This window comes from Ursus maritimus, unplaced genomic scaffold (assembly GCF_017311325.1).
Source record: "Ursus maritimus isolate PB19 unplaced genomic scaffold, ASM1731132v1 scaffold_1, whole genome shotgun sequence".
Lineage (NCBI taxonomy): Eukaryota > Metazoa > Chordata > Mammalia > Carnivora > Ursidae > Ursus > Ursus maritimus.
Window position 1 is genome coordinate 93,242,590 of NW_024423343.1, and position 19,641 is coordinate 93,262,230.

Below are 19,641 nucleotides of genomic sequence, written 5' to 3' on the forward strand. Positions count from 1 at the left end.
GCCACAGTCTTTTCCTTGTGGAGTCTAAAGCAAAGGGTCACTATTCTTCCTAAAGACAGTAGGAACAGTTAGCGTGAGACACTGGTATGGCTGAACAAAAGAACCTCATGAAAACATGCAAACAATGGAGGAAGGGCGAGAGGGATCAAGGTTTCTGCTGGCAAATCTTGCTTAAGAATGAGGCGTATACGTTTGTTGAGATTTTGTCTTCTCCATAAGAAGGGGGAAAACATCATTATGTAGCAAGGCAACAGACGTTTCCCTAAAAATCTCCCATAATACTGTGTATCTCACTTTGTTCTCCAGTTCTGCTAAAGACCGCAGCACCCTCTCAAAGACCCGAGATGAAAACCTTCACGACATCTTCACTTCTGAGCTCTCCGTCTTATCTAGCTTGTGCTTAGGAGCTGGTGAATCTGTTTGAATTCTCTCTGCAATGTGTGTCTTTCTCCCCCTCCTCGATGTCGGGCAGGTCGTCCTTGACAGGGCTGCTGCAGTTACATGTTTTCTCATTTCTCTAGCTTCCCTTCAGTCACTTCAGTCACTGGAGCCCGGATTAGTTAGTGAAAATACGCATTTGTTCACATCCCTTCGCCCTGCCATCTGGCTCCTTCCACCTCTACGTCCTCATCCCTAATTAGTGTCACTTGCTGTGCAGTCAGTGACCTGTTACTGGGGAATGGGGCTCCCCAAGCCCACTGAGGCCCTTCCAGAACTTCCTTGCCCTCGAGTCCCACCTAGTGCTCTATTACTTATTTGTGTGTGTGTGTGTTTGTGTGTGTGTGTGCGTGTGCGCACGCAGGTGTGTGTGAAATGTAGTTACAGAAAGGACCAGGAATGTGTATTAACAGTTAAGAATGATAAAGCAAAGAAATTGAGTAACTGCCACTAGGTCAACATATGAAATATTGCCAATAACCCAGGGCCCCTCATGGGCTCCTCTCTTATCACACCTTCCTTTCTCCCTGTGGGAGGTAATAATTAATCTGATTTCTGTAATGATCATTTCTTTGGTTTTTGAAGAAAAAATAGAGTTTTACTTTTCATATATGTATTTCTAAACAATATAATTTAACTTTTCCAGTTTCTAAGCTCTGTATATGAAATCATGTTGGGGGAGTGTGTATGTGGGTATGTGTGTGTGTGTGTGTGTGTGTGTGTGTGTGTGTGTGTGTGTGGTATATATATCGTTGACCCTTAAACAACACAGGGATTGGGGCACCAACCCCTGCACAGTTGAAATTCTGCATATAACTTTGGGATTCCCAAAAACTTAGCTACTAGTAGCCCACTGTTCACCATAAGCCTTACCAATAACACAAGCAGTCAATTAACACAGATTTCAGTATTATTTACTGTATTCTTACAATAAAGTAACTTAGAGAAAATGTTAAAGAAATCGTAAGAGAAAATGTGCTGCATTTATTTAAAAAATCTGCATGTAAGCGACCTTGTGCAGTTCAAACCCATGTCGTTCAAGGGTCAACTGTGTATACACACACACACACACACACACACACACACACACATGTTTAAGTGTACATCCTGCTTTTCCTCAGTGCTATCATTGCCAGATTCCTCCATGTTATACAGGTAGCTCTATGCACTGTTTCTTATTTCTGTGTACTACTGTGTCATAGAAATCCAGCATGCATTATCCATTGTACTGTTAATCTCCATGTGAATTATTTCTCTGTGGGAGCTAATAAGAATAAAACTGCTATGAATGCATGTGTATTGCCACCCTGGTATATGTATTCACAGGCATCTATAGTTAATGTACCTGGAAATGGCATTGCTGGGTCAGAAGGTATGAGTATCTTCTCCTTCAGTAGGTTAAGCCAAACTGTTCTAAAATGGGTGTACTAATTTACACTCCCGTCAGCGGTATCTGAGAGTTCCTGTTCCTCCACAGGTTCACCAACACTTGCCATATAAAATTTTTCCATTTGTGCCAATCAGGTGTGTGTGTGTGTGTGTGTGTGTGTGTGTGTGTGTGTGTGAGAGATGGTATATCTTTGTAGTTTTGCTTGGCAATTTTAAGTAACTTCCTTTTTTGGGTAAAATGATCGTGGAACACAAATGTCTGTGCTTGCTTCCTTCCCATTTGTCTTTCAGTTCCTGTGTAGCTCAGAGGTCAAAGAGCCCTATTCCTGCAGGAATTCCTGTCAGTTCCTCTACCAGAATCACCTGCTTCTTGGTCGAGTGGGACAAATGCTTATTCCTCAAGTATTTTGAAGAACAAAATATAAATAAATATAGTCTGAGAAATGCCTAAGGGACCAGGTGTTCACCCTCCTGTACTAAGAAGCAGACGATTCAGTTTGAAGGAATTGCTTGAAAGTCATGATTTGCTATCTCAGAAGAACATCTGGGGGGTAAAATATGTGTGAAGGTGGCTTTTGCTAAGAATTTCAGAGTATCTGAATTGTTGGCTCTGTCATGATTGGAAAATGCTTGTTACATCTTGAGCTCAAATATGTAATTTATTGAATTGCTGAGGTTTTCAGTTTTAATAGGAATAATTTGACAGTGCTATTTAATGTTTAGAATAATGAAATGTTTGTACCACTCTTTAAAAGCACGCACTTGTCTGACATACAAATTTTCACTTCCCTGAATCCACACAAGTCTGATTCTCAAACATAGTCTTTTTCAAGCTGAATGCGTCAGTTTTCCTCTTCCGGCTGATATGGGGTCAGGATGGGGCCAGAGAAGTGGGGGGTAAAGGAATTGCAGGGGAGGGGTGGCCAGGTAAACCTACCTTAGCAAGTGCAGGGATGAAGGAAGGAACCCCATTAAATGACAGAGGAGGCACATGTGCTAATAGCTTTATGACACTTTATCCTTGAGTTTCTGAGACTAAATTGTATAAACAGACCTTTGAAAGAGGGCAGAAGCGGGATGGCATCGAGCTGAGGCCTGATGAGTCAAGTAGGTTCCTGAATGAAATTACAAGCAGAGCACCATCAGTTATATTAGCAGATATAAATGGGCATACTTACGCCGCTGGAGAGCTATTCTCAAGCTCTACGGTAAGTCAGAACAGTGGTGCAGAAGCAAGCTGATACCCAGCTTTTGATATCAAATTGTTATTTTTTCAAGAATTTTGTGAGTCTGTCATTAAACACAGCAATTATTATTAATTGAATTCTGTAGGTTACATTTACAGGCAGAAGTAAAACAAACTCAAAACTCATCACTTCCTGATTATTTTACAACATTTTACTATTGGTCTTACATTAGTTTCAGATGGACAACATGGTGATTGGACAGCTCTGTATGTTACACTCACCATAGCTGTAGCATAGCATCTGTCACCGTAGGACAGTATTATAGTACCCCTGACTATATTCCCTGTGCTGTACCTTTCATCCCCGTGACTTACTCATTCCACAGCTGGAAGCCTGTACCTGCCACCTCCTCTGTCAGTCACTGGTATGTTCTCTATATGTATGACCTTGTTCTTGCTTTTGTGTCTTTGTTTCTTCGTTCTGTTACATTAGATTCTACTTATGAGCGAAATCGTGTATTTGTCTTTCTCTGACATCGTTCACTTAGCATTATACCTTCTAGGTCTATCCACATTATCACAGATGACAAGATCTCATTCATCTTTATGGCTGAGTAATATTTCATGGCATTTATAGACCAAATCTTGTTGACCCATCCATGTATCGATGGACCCTGAGGCTGCTTCCGTAGTTTGACTGTTGTAAATAGCGCTGCAATAAGCATAGGGATGCATATATATCCTTTTGAATCAGTGACACCATTTTACTATTATCTGATCTCTATCTCCTGTACAGCGAGTACGCGATATGACGGCGTGCTACTGCACATCTCCTCCCAGCTCTGTGTTTGGGGCTCAGAATCAGTTGTGGTGCCAGTATTTACACCATACAGATTGCAGAAGACTACAAAGCAGGGCTCTTCTCTCCCAGAGAATAGATCGTTAAACAGTTGCCAGCACACTCCCAAAGACGAGCTTGTTTTGCGGAGGTGAGAATGTGGTCCCACTGCTAGGAGGTTGTATGCAGCTCTTCTCTCCGGACCCCAAGCCACCGGCTACCCTGTGTCTGCCTCCGTCTGGCTCGGTTACTCCATGTCAGTCTGAAGGGTTTAGTTGAACTTTTCTGTTATTGCTTATAGTATCGGGTGTAGGGTTGGGGATGCAGTCAGCAACATAGTGATGAGCCAACATGTCAGACATGTGACCTTTGCAAGTGGCAAAGGTTTGAAAGCAAATTTAAGTAGAATCAAGAAACGGGATCTTGGATGCATAAAACAGAAGTGTTTATCCCCCTAACCAATTAATATTTCTTTTTGTAATCCTAGCTGCTGTGTACATCCCTGGGAAGTAAGAATTATATATGGAAAGGGTCAGAACTACCAGTGGTCTGGGTGGCCTTCTGTGTCCCAGGCAGTGCAAGGTGTGGGAAACAACATTGCCTGCCTTCCCTGAGCAGGGGTGTGTGTGGGGGGAGGGAGGTACCAACCACCCTGCGCGGCATGTGGTGGGTGCTGTAACCAAGGGGCGGCAAGGTGCCGTGAAGCATGAGAATAGGCACCTGGCTCAGTGGCATCCACAAGTCAGACCGATGACTATTTCATGTGTACAGTTTGGGAAGAACTGTGAGCGGCACGTTGTTCTTTTCCATGCCCGTAAGACATGGCAGAGATGATCACGTCCTTCCAGGCCTCACAAGAAAGCCCCGTAGGTAATCACTTGTAATATGATTTCAAGGTTGGAATGCAATGCCCTGTTCCAGACCATCCTATACTCCCGCAAACCTGCCCACTTTCTAATTCCTACAATGCTACAATTAAAGATTCACTCCTTAATCCTCTCTTAAAATGCAAATCCTCTTAGTGCTTTACTTATCAGCTCTGAATCTTAATGTGAATGAAGTTGGGAGTATCTCTCTGAGAGCAGGGTTTTCCGTCGGGGAGGGTAGTAGATAAATGGATGCCTGCAAGTGTGAGTGAGGAGTGAGAGAGAGGTGACGGAAAGGAGAGGCTACAGATGAAAGGAGCCCGTGCCAGAAGCTGACCTATATGTGAGGCTGTTTAAAATACCCAGGTGTGGGGTGCCGGGGTGGCTCGGTCAGTAGAGCCTCTGATTCTCGATTTTGGCTCCCGTCATGATTTCAGGATCCTGGGATCGAGCCCCATGTTAGGGGGCAAATCTGCTTGAGATTCTTTCCCTCTGCCCCTCCCCACACTTTTTCTCTCTCTCTCTCAAAAAAGAATAAATCTTAAAAAAAATAAATAAATACCCAGTGTGAGGGCTCAGGTTACACTTCTCTTGGCCGGACTCTCCCCTGTCTACAGGACACGCCCTGGCTGACACCCCTCTCCCAGCTAAGCCTGTGAGCTGCCTGGGTTCAGATGGGAGTTGTACAAAGGACAGAAGGAAACGAACATTGATCAAATCCTATAATGGGTCAGGCTCTGTGTTAGATGTGTTTTACATTCATCATTTCATTCAACATCAAAAGAGTGATGGGTATTTATTTTCCTCTCATTTACCAAGGAGAAGAGAGACTCAGAGCCCGAGTGACTTGCCTGAGGTCACGGCAGGGGAGAGGCAGCACCAAGATCCAAATACACTTACCTGACTTCAAAGGCCAGGCCTCTTACCATTATAAAAAATAAAAATAAAAAGGAAATTTAAAAAGCACACTATTAGAATCTCCTATTTTCCTCTAGGATGATATACCCTTCTTACCACTCCTACCACCTACCGACTCCACACATGGATTTCTTTCCTGTATATCCCCTGTAGGCAAGAAAATTATCGAGCTTTGCTTTTCTATTTCTGTTGTGAAAGCATTACCTGTTATTATTTTTCAGATATAATACAATATCAAGTAATATTTTTCCAAATCACACGCATTTTTTCCTATTCTACACAGACACACACAGGCATAGAGACACACACTGACATATCCGCTCAGGGGCTCTTCCCCCCCAGTGAGAATCACTGAGGTATGAGGAGAGGGATGGACTCATAAACTGAATAAGAGAAAGCGAAGTACAAAATTGTATGTTTTCATCTGTATAAGTGAGAATCTTCATGGTACATGCTCTGCTCCAAGTACACGGATGATCTGTTGTGGAAGAAGAGTGGGCACTTATTCCACCTCACGAGATTTGTGAAGCCTTCCTGCTGGAGATGACAAACATGGCGCCCACCTCCAGGTCCAGAAAAGCTCTAATAAGCTCCTGAGCAGTTCAAAGTTGACGATAACTAGGGTGTGGCAGAGGGTAACAGCTGCCTTCATTCTGAAATCAGTCCGTCTGGGACACTGGTTCTCAAAATGGGGTTCCCAGGCCAGGAGCATCAGCATCACCTGGGAACTCGTTAGAGATGTGGATTCACAGTCCTTCCCTGGATGTGCTGTGTCCAGACTGATGGGGCCCAACAATCTAATCGAACAAGCACACCAAGTAATCCTGATGTACAAGTTTGCAAACCCCTGGTCTACAGCCCCACCTAAGGATTTAAATCCTGAGAGTACAGAGATGTTTCACCAGAAAAATGTTTTCAATTTAATTCTTCAAAAATGAACCTGTGAACAGGTTTGCATAACATGTTCTCCTTGCAGGGATCCTGAACTCCTTGAACTAGGGATGCCTTTTTATTTCAACTTTGGTGCCCACTGCCTTGTTCTAGCTCTGGAGGTAGTGGGCATCCTTAAGGTTTGTTGAGTGCAAGAGCAAGGACATTTAGATGATGTGTCTGCGTGTATGAGCACACAAGTGTCCGTGTTTATTTCTGTGGTGGATGGACACAGCTTATAACTATTTCCTAAAATTTTTTAGGATGACAGAATTTGCCTCTGAGCCGTATGGGAGCCCTAGACATTGCCTGGATATAGAGACTCTAGTTTTTTGTTTTTTTTTAAGATTTTATTTATTTATGTGACAGAGAGACAGCCAGCGAGAGAGGGAACACAGCAGGGGAGTGGGAGAGGAAGAAGCAGGCTCCCAGCGGAGAAGCCCGATGTGGGACTCGATCCCGGAACGCCGGGATCACGCCCTGAGCCGAAGGCAGACGCTTAATGACTGCGCTACCCAGGCACCCCAAGACTCTAGTTCTTAAATACAATCAGTGGGAAACACCCCATAGCCACCTATCCCTTGCACAGCCACTACAGTGACCAGCCATGTTCAGGTGAATGCTGCAGATCTCGTCAGTTTCATTGGATGGCAATGATGGGAAGGAGATTCAATACCCAGGTCTAGTTCTTGGTGTCCTTTGTACTCAGGCTTTCTACCACTCCGCTAAATTAAAATGTGCATACTTGGATGGCATGCTTGATGGCATACTTAGCCCCTCCCTTGGTGCTTTATCCTCCTAGTGTCTTTAGATGGCTTTTTTTTTTAAGATTTTATTTATTTATTTGATAGAGAAAGACAGCCAGCGAGAGAGGGAGCACAAGCAGGGGGAGTGGGAGAGGAAGAAGCAGGCTCTTAGCAGAGAAGCCTGATGTGGGGCTCGATCCCAGAACACCCGTGATCACACCCTGAGCCAAAGGCAGATGCTTAAGGACTGCGCCACCCAGGCGCCCCCTAGAGGGCTTTCAAAATAGAACAGATGACAGTATAATTGGGAATACTTGGGGCTTGCCTGTGTTTTGCTTGGAAGGCTGGATATGAAGTTCCTTGGCCCACAGACCAAAGGTGCTAGGCTGACTGTAGTCAGCAGGTAAGTTAATTAACTAGATGGCCATAGGACTGTGATTCAGGGTGGCAGCCATAAAGGAGCACACTTTCCCACCTCTGGGGCCACACCATGATTTCTTGCCCTTTTTCTGGCCTGGCTACCTTTGCTGACCTGAAAGGTTTCCGGCAAGCTGGGAAGATGTCATTTGAAAAAGACCAGCATTTGCAGCAGTGGGAACCATGGGGGTGCATCCTCTGTCATTACTGTGGATTGGACTTTTTCTTCTTTCTCTTTTTCCCCTCCTGTTTCCACCTTCTTTCCTCCAGACCGTTCTACCCCTGCTCCATTTCTGCCACTTCAATTTGCATGCCATCAGTTTGTTCTTGTCCATCACTCTTGAACCCAAGATTTTCTCTGCAGTGGATTTTTACTGGTTCCTAACATTAATCACTTTCATAATGATTCAACAGTGTCTACACCCAGGGTGCTAGCATGGTGGGGTGATTTATTTCAGATTGCTACTACAAGCTAGATGTCATTTCCTTGGTATTTTGTTCAAAATTATATTATTTTTATTCATTCCAATGAGGACTTCTGCTGTTGGTTTGAGTAGGCTTAGTCAAAGGTCAAGTTACCTCTTCAAGAAATATCTTCCTACCTCATATAAGTTGTTTTTTTCCTCTAATCTAATTGCATGAGAGCTTTCAATGTGAGGTATTAATTTGTTTCCTCTACGAGGTTTTTTCCTTCTTTGAGGTAGCCCTTATGTTTTGTATATCTTTGTATCCTCCCTAGAAGGCTTCTTGGAGAACAGCGAGACATCAATAACTGAATGCATGCGTGGAAGAAACGATGTTCTAGCTCATCCCGTAAATATGTCCATTCCACTGATCTATTGCTGTGTGAACTTTGAGGCCTCAAATGACTCTTTTATTCTTCTCACAATTTTGTGGGTCATAAATTTGAAAAGGACACAACTGGATTCATCTCCAGTCCATGTGGTGTCAGCTAGAGTTAGAAGATCCATTTCCAAGATGGCTTCTTTATTCCCATGTCTGGGCTCTATCTCTCCACCAGGCATCTCATCCTCCAGGGCCTCTCCATGTGGCTTGGGCCTGATACCACCTCAAGATACCAGCCTTCTCACATGGCAGCTCAAGACACCAAAAGCTAGTGTTCTGAGAGGCCAAGATAGAAGCTAAAAAACTCATAGCCTAACCTTGGAAGTCCTCAAAATGGCACTTTGGCCACATTCTATTGGTCAAGAAGGTCAGTAAGGCCAGTCCAGAATCAAGGAGATTAATCATAAAGCATTTGCAACCATCTTTAATCTACCACTATGATAATACTAGTGATGAGTGAAATTAACACTCTTAAGTAAGGAGCAAAAACTTAATTTCTCATACTGCTCATTATAGAGAAGTAGGAACTTTAAATATTCTGCCAGTTGTCAAAATGTGTCAGATGATGTATACTGAATTTTTTTGTTTGGAAACTATAGACAGCATAATAATGAATTGGCATGTGCAAAGAGTAAATGTGGTTTATTTGTTTAACTTCCCACTTGGCTATAAGATATTATCAAAAAGATATATCAGGACGTATCCCTATGTATGTGCATGACCACCACTGAGAGGACATAGGTAAAAGTGCCTAACATACTACTTGTGCAAACTCATTGATATTAAGTACATATAAGTATGAAAATGAGTTTTAGTTTCCACCCAAAACTCTAGTAGAAATGCACTAATTTAAATTTTTGTCTTTTGGCAACTATCATATGATTTCTCTCATCTATGGAACATAAGAACTAGAATGATCAGTAGGGGAAGAAAGGGATAAAGAAAGGGGAGGTAATCAGAAGGGGGAATGAAACATGAGAGACTATGGACTATGAGAAACAAACTGAGGGCTACAGAGGGGAGGGGGGTGGGGGAATGGGATAGACCGGTGATGGGTAGTAAGGAGGGCACATATTGCATGGTGCACTGGGTGTTATACACAACTAATGAATCATCGAGCCTTACATCGGAAACCGGGGATGTACTGTATGGTGACTAACATAATATAATAAAAAATCATTATTAGAGTAAAAAAATAAAATAAAATAAAATAAAATAAATAATAATAAAAAATAAAAAATAAATAAATAAATAAATAAATTTTTGTCTTTTGAAAAGAGGCGTATAAGGCTTGATCCCTCCCTTGGAGAGCTGATAGTTTAGCTGCAGAAGACTAATAATATTCATAAAACTAATAATCCCAATTGAAGGCATTATAATTGATTGCTAAAATGCATGATCCCCCTTATGGTAGATTTCAAACCAATGAACATAGGAAGAAAAGTGGAGTTTAAAAATCACTATTTGGTAACTATCACTGTAACACTTGTTTTAGGCAAAAAATTATCAATGGATTCTATAATAAATGAACGAAGTGTGTGTATTTAGATCTTTGCATAATCTCAAAGACTTTGGATAGTTACATATTTTCAAAAAAACTCCCCATAAGATAGTTATGATTATAAAGGGAAATACTTTAATGTAACCATGAGGAAACATCAAACTCAAATTGAAGGACACTCTACAAAACAGCTGGCCTGTATTCTTGAAAAATGTCAAAGTCATGGAAGACAAAAGAACTCTTCCATGTTATAGGAGACTAAAGAGAAATGATAATCAAATGCAGCTCTGGGAACCTGGAGCTGATCCTGGACCTGATAAGGACATTAGACGGGTAATGGGTGAAATTTGAACAAGGTCTGTAGAATGGATTAGGTATTGTATCAAAGTTAATTCTTGAATTTGATAACTGCATAGTGGTTATGTAACAACGTTATTTTGTGTATTAAGGGGTAAAAGGCTATCATATCTGCACCTTTCATAATTTTTTTATCATCTCTGATTATAAATAGGTATAAAACAAATGATCAAGTAAATATGGTAAAAAGGTAAACTTTGAGGAATTGGGAGGGAAAGTGAGGGGGATTCTTTATAATGGTTTCCAAATATTTTTGTACATCTGAAATTACTTCCTAAAATTTAAGATATGCCCCCATATTAGTTTTTTAGGTTCAGATTTGAGCCAGACCACAAAAAAATGAGTGGAATTTAGAAGGGTCAATAGGGAAGTGGAGCGTATCCCAGGCTCCCGCCACAGAACCAAAGGGGCAGCCTTGGAAACAAGAGCTGGGCCTTCGCGAGAGACCTCGTGAGACCCCGTGAAGTCAGGAGCATGGCCTGACTTGAGAGATGCCGAATTCTCTCAAGCAGCAAACACAGGTGGATGGATGTTGGGTAGATGAGTGGGACCAGAGCGTAGGAGGTGAAAAGCCTGCAGTGGAGTCGTTACTTACTGCAGAGGGAACTCTTTTGTGTAGAACTGTTCTAACTTCGGTCTGTGGAACAGGATGTTGTATTGGTCCATTCAGACTGATATAACAAAATACCATGGACCGGGTGGCTTATAAACAACAGAAATGTATTTCTCACAGTTCTGGAGACCTGGAAGTCCAAGATCAAGCCTCTGGCATGGTCAAGATCTGGTTCATAGCCAGTGCCTTCTCACTGTGTCCTCACATGGTGGAAGGAGGCTAGCAAGCTCTGTGGAGCCTCTTTTTTTATAAATCGAATCCCACTTTTGAGGATTCAGCCTTCATGTCCTAATCGCTCCCAAAGCACCCCCTCCTCTCCTAACACCATCACATCAGGCATTAAGATTTCATCATATGAATTTCAGGGCCACACCGACGTTCAACCATGGGAGATGTATTCAGCAAATTCATGGTATAGAGAGATTTTAAATCTAATTAGCATTTAGAGAATCAATGTGCAACAGACATCTAGAAGCATCAGTCCTTTTAGTCATTTGTAAGCTCTGGCCAGAATTTATTCACAGAGCAAGACCTCTGAAAAACATAGCTCCTTTTAAATATATGTTCATTTAGACCCATTCTCCACAGTGAACCAAAACAATATGGATTTACTTTATGAAGCTGCTCAGTTTTACAAAGACATGTGAGAACATTCGAGATGAAATCAGGAACATATTTAAATCCCAGCAACTGGAAGTCATGAGGAAACCACACTGGGCTCTAAATCAGGGACTCAGTCTAGCAAAAGTTTCTGGTGGTTGTAGGAGACAAAGCTGAACACAAAGGCCCGCTGTTACATTTAGCATGCACACTCTAATTACATCCTCTGGGTATGCTGATTTAACAACATAATTTCTTGAAGTAGAAAAGACTTGTGTTGTCATCCCTGTAATTCTCAGTAGTGACACCTACTTTTTCTCTTTTCCCCTCTCCCTTGTCCTTTTTTATTCCTGCCATAAAATGATTCACTGTTTCTTTAAATCACATTTAATTAAGGTGTTTTTTTTTTCCTCCCTTTTGTTTTTTCCCCTGCTGCCTCCTGTTGGTAGCCGGTAAATCCTGAATTTCTAATAAATGCAAATGGGTTAAAGAAGATCATGAGTTCAAGATTATTTTAACTTCACTGGCGTAATTGTTAATATCTCTGTTGTCCCCTAGGATATGTAGGATTACATCAATTAAATTGGTCTCTGCAACTGAACACATTAACCATAACTGTGACGACTAGTGTCTTCCCCAGCACCCTTTAGGTGTTTAATTTGCTTGCCTGTAATAGATTGTCAGAGCAGTAAACGTGAGGCAAGTAATGTAAGTGGTATAATGATGGTAATTATCTGAATGGATCGATTGTAGTGTTATTGCAACATGATATTGTGGGTAGGAGCGAGATAGAGACATCCCATATAAATTCCCATTTTCAGCTTTATTTCCTTACACATTTTTTCCAAGACATTTAAAGTGAAAACAACGTAAACTGGCATTGCCATTCTCTCCTTTATCTCTTCCTATTATCCTTTGTGCTGTTGCCTTCCTGAAACCAGCAGACCGCACGCGAGCTCAATTTCTCTAAAGAAAGCTGCGACTTTCTAGAAATGGAATTCCATCAGTTCCCCTGTGATTCACCATATCCAGATATATGAACTGGAAGTCACTCTGTGGATTGGCTAGGCTGTTCCCTTCATTCATTGCCTGAGGAGCTGTGAACCCAGCAAGTTTAAATGACTCGTTAAAGTTTTGCAACCGGGTATTGCCAGGTAGCCTGCAACAATGGGGCTAGAACCTGGAGCCAGTCCTCCTACCTGGGCTGAGGGAGGACCTGGGAGGTTACACCAGCTGCAGGTGTGAGAGGTTCCGTGTGACAGGCCACAGCCGTCCCTGAAGGAAACAGCAACAAACAATAAGGAAACAGCTTTTAGTTGAGTGTTGGAGGGTGGAGGGTGGGGGTGGGAAGGAAGAGAAGAACAATCTAGGGATAACCAATATTGAATAAGTCCAAACAGCAAATCAGCATGAGGATAGAATCACTGTGTTGTGTGGGAGAAGTCTGCCCATGACAAGAATGGAAAGAACATGGCAGGATCCTGCCTGAGGGACAGGAATGGTTGCTAAAACAGGGACCAGGTCCAGAGGAAAGAAGTCAAAGCCAAGTATTAGAAGTGATGCCTGAAGGGGCGCCTGGGTAGCGCAGTCGTTAAGCGTCTGCCTTCGGCTCAGAGCATGATCCCGGAGTTCCGGGATCGAGTCCCACATCGGGCTCCTCGGCTAGGAGCCTGCTTCTTCCTCTCCCACTCCCCCTGCTTGTGTTCCCTCTCTCGCTGGCTGTCTCTCTGTCACATAAATAAGTAAAAAATCTAAAAAAAAAAAAAAAAAGAAGTGATGCCCGAAGAAGAAATGCGGGTTTGAATCCTGGGACTCAAACCAGGGATAGGCCAAGATGATCTAACAGTGGCAAAACTTCCAAAAAGACTTCTGCTAAAATTTCCCTCAAATTTTGTGTCCTGTTTTCATTTGATCACTTCGCCTGAATTTCATTGTTGATGAAAATAACAAACTGGCCTCAATCTGGAGCTTTTTAGACACCTGTCAAAGAAAACATTGCAGTCATCAGAGGCATAAAACCACATATAACCCATGCCTTCTGAGTTACCAGAAAATGGAACATTAGAACTTCAAACCACTGTTCAGTAAACATACACCAAATACCCACAGAACTGTGGCTACAAGCCTATGTGTCCCAGGGGAGGGAGGTGGCGGAGTATGTAGGCAAAGCACTCCTAGTACTGACCACAGATGGAGACTAGAAGTGCCCAGTGCTGGCGGTAGGGCTGGGCTTGAAAGTGTGGGGGTCCTGAGGTGCTGATCTCAAAGAAGCAAGGTTTCTGGGGAGAAGGAAGCAAGGAGCAAAGAAGAGGTGCCATTGGAAGATCTGGTTCTGCAGAGAAAAATGAAGAGGGAAAATTTTAGGAGGTTAAAGAAATAAAGGAGAAATAGAAGACCAACCTCCTCCAATCATTATGTGGTAAAGAGGCTAAAACAAGGGTAAGAATGGGTGGATGAACAGTGAAACACACTGATAAAGCAGAAAAGAATTCGACAAGAGGACTGGTAGGAGGAAGGACTGAGGGGAAGGTTAATTGTGACATATGAAATAGGAGGGAGCCAAGGGACGTGATTTTAACTAGATAGTAACAATAAAGTAAGACCCAAAAGGGGATAATAAACACTATTAAAGAACCTGCAAGAGGTGGAGAGTAATGGAGGAGGTAGAAGAGGAAGTGACATCTCACTGAGTGTGCTTTTTAGAATAGTTTTGACTTTTGGGATCCTATTAATGTTTTCTATATTCAGAAACTGAGGTGAAATGCACAAGAAGAGGAGAAATTAAATCTGAGTACTGTCAGAAACAAATGAACTGAACTGCACAAAGGAATAAATAGCGTAACTACAAGAAAGGGTGACGGTTACCAGTCTAGTAACTTTTGAACATAGCATCGTTACTAAATAACCATATTCTAAAGAAAAAACAACTTGTGGATTCTTCTTACTACTATTTTCCATACTGTAACAATTTTGCATGCACCGTGGGATTGAATAAATGAGTAAATGTATGGCTGCCTGTGTTCTCACTGTAGAAAAGAAAGACACAGATATGAAAAGGGAGAAGGCAAAGAAGAATTCTGTAGGGGTTGGACAGAGAGAGTTTGTGTGTGTGTAGGTATAGTGAGAAGAGGAAGACAGAGACTCTTTCACTGAAAGGGGCTAGAAGAAATGACCTCTCAGTAGCAATTGGCATACATTAATAACCAGACCTTAATTTCCAAATATCATTCCCCAACTAACAGCAAGCAGGATTCCTTAGAGAAATGGCTAATTTCAGGAATGGCACAAAGAAAAAAGCCAAATGGGCTTGGAACATTTCCCTGTGCCTAAAAAGACAGTCTTCTCAAAATGATGAAAACATGTCAAAAGGAACAGGTTACAGAGGTTCACCTTTCCAAAGATGGGATAACTTGAGCATCAAAATAAATACGGTAATGACTTCGAACCCTTTCAATAATATAAGAATACATGTATTCGTACTGATAAATCATAAATAGGAAAAGCATTTTCTTATGATAGAATGTAAATTCACATATGTAGGTAAAATAATGGAGTGAGAAATCACCATGTGCTACCATAGGAATCGTTGATTCCGGCAAGATCATCAATGGTTGCTAAGATAAACTGATGAAAGTTTGATGAGAAATATTATATTTGCATAGTCTAAAAACATTTCTGCGCAATTTATTAACTACAAAAGGAAAGTAAGTTTGGAGTGGAGAGATTAAATGATCAAAGCTAAGATGTCTAATAATGGATACATGGACACGGCATTATTCTGATATGATGCACTGAGAAAAACCCAGCATCAGTCATGTCCTACTCCTGCCACGTGTGCAGCAGGAAACTTGAAACAAACCCTAATTAAGGGGCATTCCACAAAATAATTGGCCTTTACTCTTCTAAGAAAGAGAAAGAAGGAAGGGAAGGAGGGGGAAAGGAAGGAAGGGAGGGAGGCAAGGAGGGAGGAAGGAAGGAAGGAAACAAAAGAAAAAAGAAAAAGAAATTAATAACATGAAAGACAAAGGACTGTTCCAGAATGTTCCAGCATCCTATATGACAAAGAGATGCAATAGGTACCTGACCCTGGGTAGGTTTCAGGACCGGAAAAAATTGCTGTAATGACACTATTAGAACAATGGGTGGATTAGAATAGGTACTGCAGATCAGACTGTGGTATTGTATCAATTAATATTTCCTGAACTTGACAATGATACTGTGGTTGTGTAAAAGAATGGCTTTGTTATTAGGAAATATACACAGAAGTATTTTGGGATAAATGGCATCATGTCTGCAACTCCCTTTCAAGTTACAGGGAAAAACGATGAAAGATAAAGAGAATGATCAAATGATCTCTCAAATGTGGCAAAATGTTAACAGTTGGTAAACTGAGGAAAGGGGATGTGGGACTTCTTTATACTACTCTTTCAAATCATCTGCAAGTCTGAAATTATTTCCAAATAGAAAGTTAAAAAAAAAAAAACCCTATAGAAACTATAAAAAGGTTGATCCTTGCACCACCTAAAAATCATACCATTCTTTTGAAAAAACTGATTTGGAACTTTATACCCACATTTCCACATGTCAAGAAGGGTTTTAGGGAAAGGGTGGGTGGAGCCGAGTTTGCCTGGGGGCGTGGGGCGCATGCTCAGTGCTGCCGCTTTGGGAAGGGTTAACTTGCACAGCTCAGGACTCGGAGGAGGCCAGTAGTAGCTGAAGGGGACTCAGGTCACCGGTTGCAGAGGGCAGTTCCCATGTCACCATTTCATGTTCCTTCTAAAACCTGATATGCTTATACCCATGTCTTTTCCCCCTTATTGTTCCACTAGTAACCAGGTAACCATTGTCAGCCTAATCTCCTCTGGAAACCTGCTTACCATTCAGATAGCCACCGGCTCTGAGGAGCAGGAAAGCAGTAGTTTTTAAAAGAGGGGGGAGAGGGGAAGGGACTCAAGTATAGCTTGATTCTTAAATTTCTCATAATATTCTTATGCTTAATAGCCATTGACTAACAAGGAAAACAACATGCTTGGTTTGCATTTGCAGCTATGCTCTCAGGCATTTACCTGAGATTCTTTTCTATGGCCTAAGCAAATATTGGGTTGTGAAACTGTAACAGGTCTTAATGAAGTGGATTGAGGCATTTCTTACATTTACATTTTCATAGAATGAAATAAACATGGTAATCTTTCTACAGAACACCCTCACATCAGGCCATGATTTGATTTGCTACCTGTCCAGAATATCAAGTTTTACATTTCTCTAAATGGTAATGTACTTTTGTGAACAAGTTGATAAGACAGAAGTCATCCCTGAGATATTTATAATAGTGCTTAGAACAAACTTGTCAAAGATTCTTCTAAAAGATTGTTTTGGATCCTGAGGAGATATATTTAGTAACCGTATTGAATAAGTTGTCACCTAACACAACATTTCATTGATTTATTTGTATTATTTTTGTATCTCACTGCAGGCAGAGAATTCAGCATTGGCTTTGGAAAATGAAAATCAAAGGGAACAGTATGAGCGATGTCTTGACGAGGTAAGCAGACTAGAAAGGTTCTTCGCAAAAGGCTGGACTATTTAGGAATCCCTTGGTCAGATCTTAATGTATGTCTGTTAGCAGCCCCTGCAGAACATTAGCATTTTGTCCTCCAGAGGAAGGTTGCAAACATGTATGTGGACACTGAGAAGGAAGGTCAGTCTCTCTCCCCCTCCCTCTCCCTCTCCCCTTCTCTCCCTATTTTAGTGTACAGACATCTGGAAACTCCTTTTGGCTATTACTTAATATTCTTGGAGCACAGTTGGGGAATGCTTCACTGTATGATAAATTCCTTCTGTCCAGTAAGTGTGATCCCCAGCCCGTGAATGAGAAAAGCCGTGTCAAGGCACACTGCATCTCCAATTGGATACTGTTTCTGAAAAAGCAAACTCTTGATAGAGTGGGTGGGGATGATATTCACAGTTGGCAGCCAGAGGGGGGGAAAAAATCAGTAGATTGAGAACAAGCCAAGAAGAGAAGGGAAGTGAGGAAGAAAATGTGAGCAGAATGGGAAAAGACAGAACCACACGTGTGAGTAAACCTGAGAAATATTATTTGGTGATAATGAAGAGATGAAGGCGAAGATGGTGGGCGTTTCTGAGTTCCTGGGAGGCGAGGGGAAAATTGAAGTGTGTGCAGGGCCCTCATTCTCCTCAGCCATTCTGCTCACACTCTGTCAGCAATCCTACCGCCAGTCTCTGCCGTAACACCCAGGCAGGATTGGCCATTCTTCTCACCAACAAGCTCTCATCTGGGATTTTGTTGGTGACTGAAGTTATTACTTCAATGGGATGACTTTTTTAGTCATCTGTCCAATACCCTAAAACTTGCACATATCTATCTAGTCATCTTAGGAGTTGTTTTGAAATAGCTGACACAGGTTTTCAGAAAATGAGCACAACTACATTTAATTGTGTTGCATTACCTTACGGGGGGAAACGAGCATATAGATCTTCAGTCTTTTTCTCCTCGCTAACAATTAGGAAAACCTTTTCCAGAAAACTCTCCTTGATTTTTCTTCCCTTCCCCTGCACTGTCCCACTATGAAGAACACAGGTTCAAATCCTCCTTATGACATCATCACTGCCACGACATACCTCTTGCCCCCCTCCAAACTGGAAGTGGTCACTCTCCTCAGAGTTGCAGCTGTGACCAGTATTTTCCTACACCAGGAATTCTGAAAATGTGACCCCTGGGCCGGCAGCCTCAGCCTCACCTGGGAAGTTGTTGGAAATGCACCTTCTGAGGCCCTCCCCCAGACATCCCACAGAAGGGACTCGGAGTGGGCCTGGCAGTCTGTGAGTTTACAGGCTCTCCAAGTGATGCTGACACACCCTACAGTTTGAAAGCCACTGTCCTCATAGCATGGACCACTTTGCCTTACAGTTACTTGCATGTCGTTGAAGAACCCTCAACATGTTTTCAGAAACTTACTTACCTGTTTAACATTTCTTACCATATATATCAGTTAGTCAAGCAAAATGGTATTTGCAGTGCTCTGTCCCATCAGGAATAATCTTTGCAATGCCCAAAGTCAAAAGAATAGCTGAAGTAAGTGACATAAGAGGGGAATGATGACTCGGTCTAGTGAGGCCGGTTCAGCATTCCTCAATCCTGTCCCCCAGGCTCTCGGTCCAATCAAAGTTTAGGGCCAGAAAGACCAAATAGATCCAAGAATATTGAAAGGAACAAATATTGCCCTTGGGTCATATGTATTGATCAGCGAAGTTTCACTTCAACCTCCTGTGCGGAATTTCTGATGAGATTGAATCTGTATTAAGAAGTTAAATTTATGTGAATCACACCACAGGAACTTCTTATTTGTCACAATTCTCCCACAGGTCATCCCTTCCCATCAGTCAGAAAGCTCACAGCATTTCTTTATGGAAACTCATAGTCTTATTTGCCATATGCTCCCTATGCCTGCATTCTGAAGGTTTCATCAGAATGTGTTGGGTCAAACATAATTTTTTTTATCCACAGAATTATGAAAATATGGAGTTTCTACTGAAGACAGAACTTTTAGAGGGAGAATCCCTCTGTTCTTAATTGCAGAAATTAACTGTTGCCAAAGAAGTGATTTGCAGCTCAGAACTACCTCTGAACAGTACGAATGTTTTGCATTCATGATACTGGCCCCTGATTGCACATGCCAGTTGTTTTGTAACTAATTGCATGAGGGTAGACAATCCATTTCTATGCATTGTAAGAGAACACTCTCAAAGGGGTAGTTGAGTGTAGTAATAATGCCAACTGGAAATTCTTTTCAAGGCTTTTTAGACTAATTAGATAAACTAACAAGGTAAGTCCTCATGTAAGTTATTTCCTGGCTAGTGGGTTTCATAAAACATACACAAGTGGATATAATCTAAAATTAAAATGTTCTTCAGTCCCTTTTGCACTGATTCTTATTTTCTGGGAAATGTTGAGAATTTGGGGAAAACACTTAGGAGT

General features: G+C 41.8%; 1 protein-coding gene across 1 annotated transcript in view; it reads left to right on the forward strand.

Moving 5' to 3' along the window:
- NCKAP5 (NCK associated protein 5) overlaps nt 1–19,641 on the forward strand; it is a 759,472-nt gene that overhangs the window by 595,607 nt on the left and 144,224 nt on the right. The window contains exon 7 of the mRNA XM_040636836.1: nt 17,119–17,187. Within this exon, the coding sequence (XP_040492770.1) occupies nt 17,119–17,187 (69 nt within the window). The remainder of the gene's footprint in view (nt 1–17,118; nt 17,188–19,641) is intronic.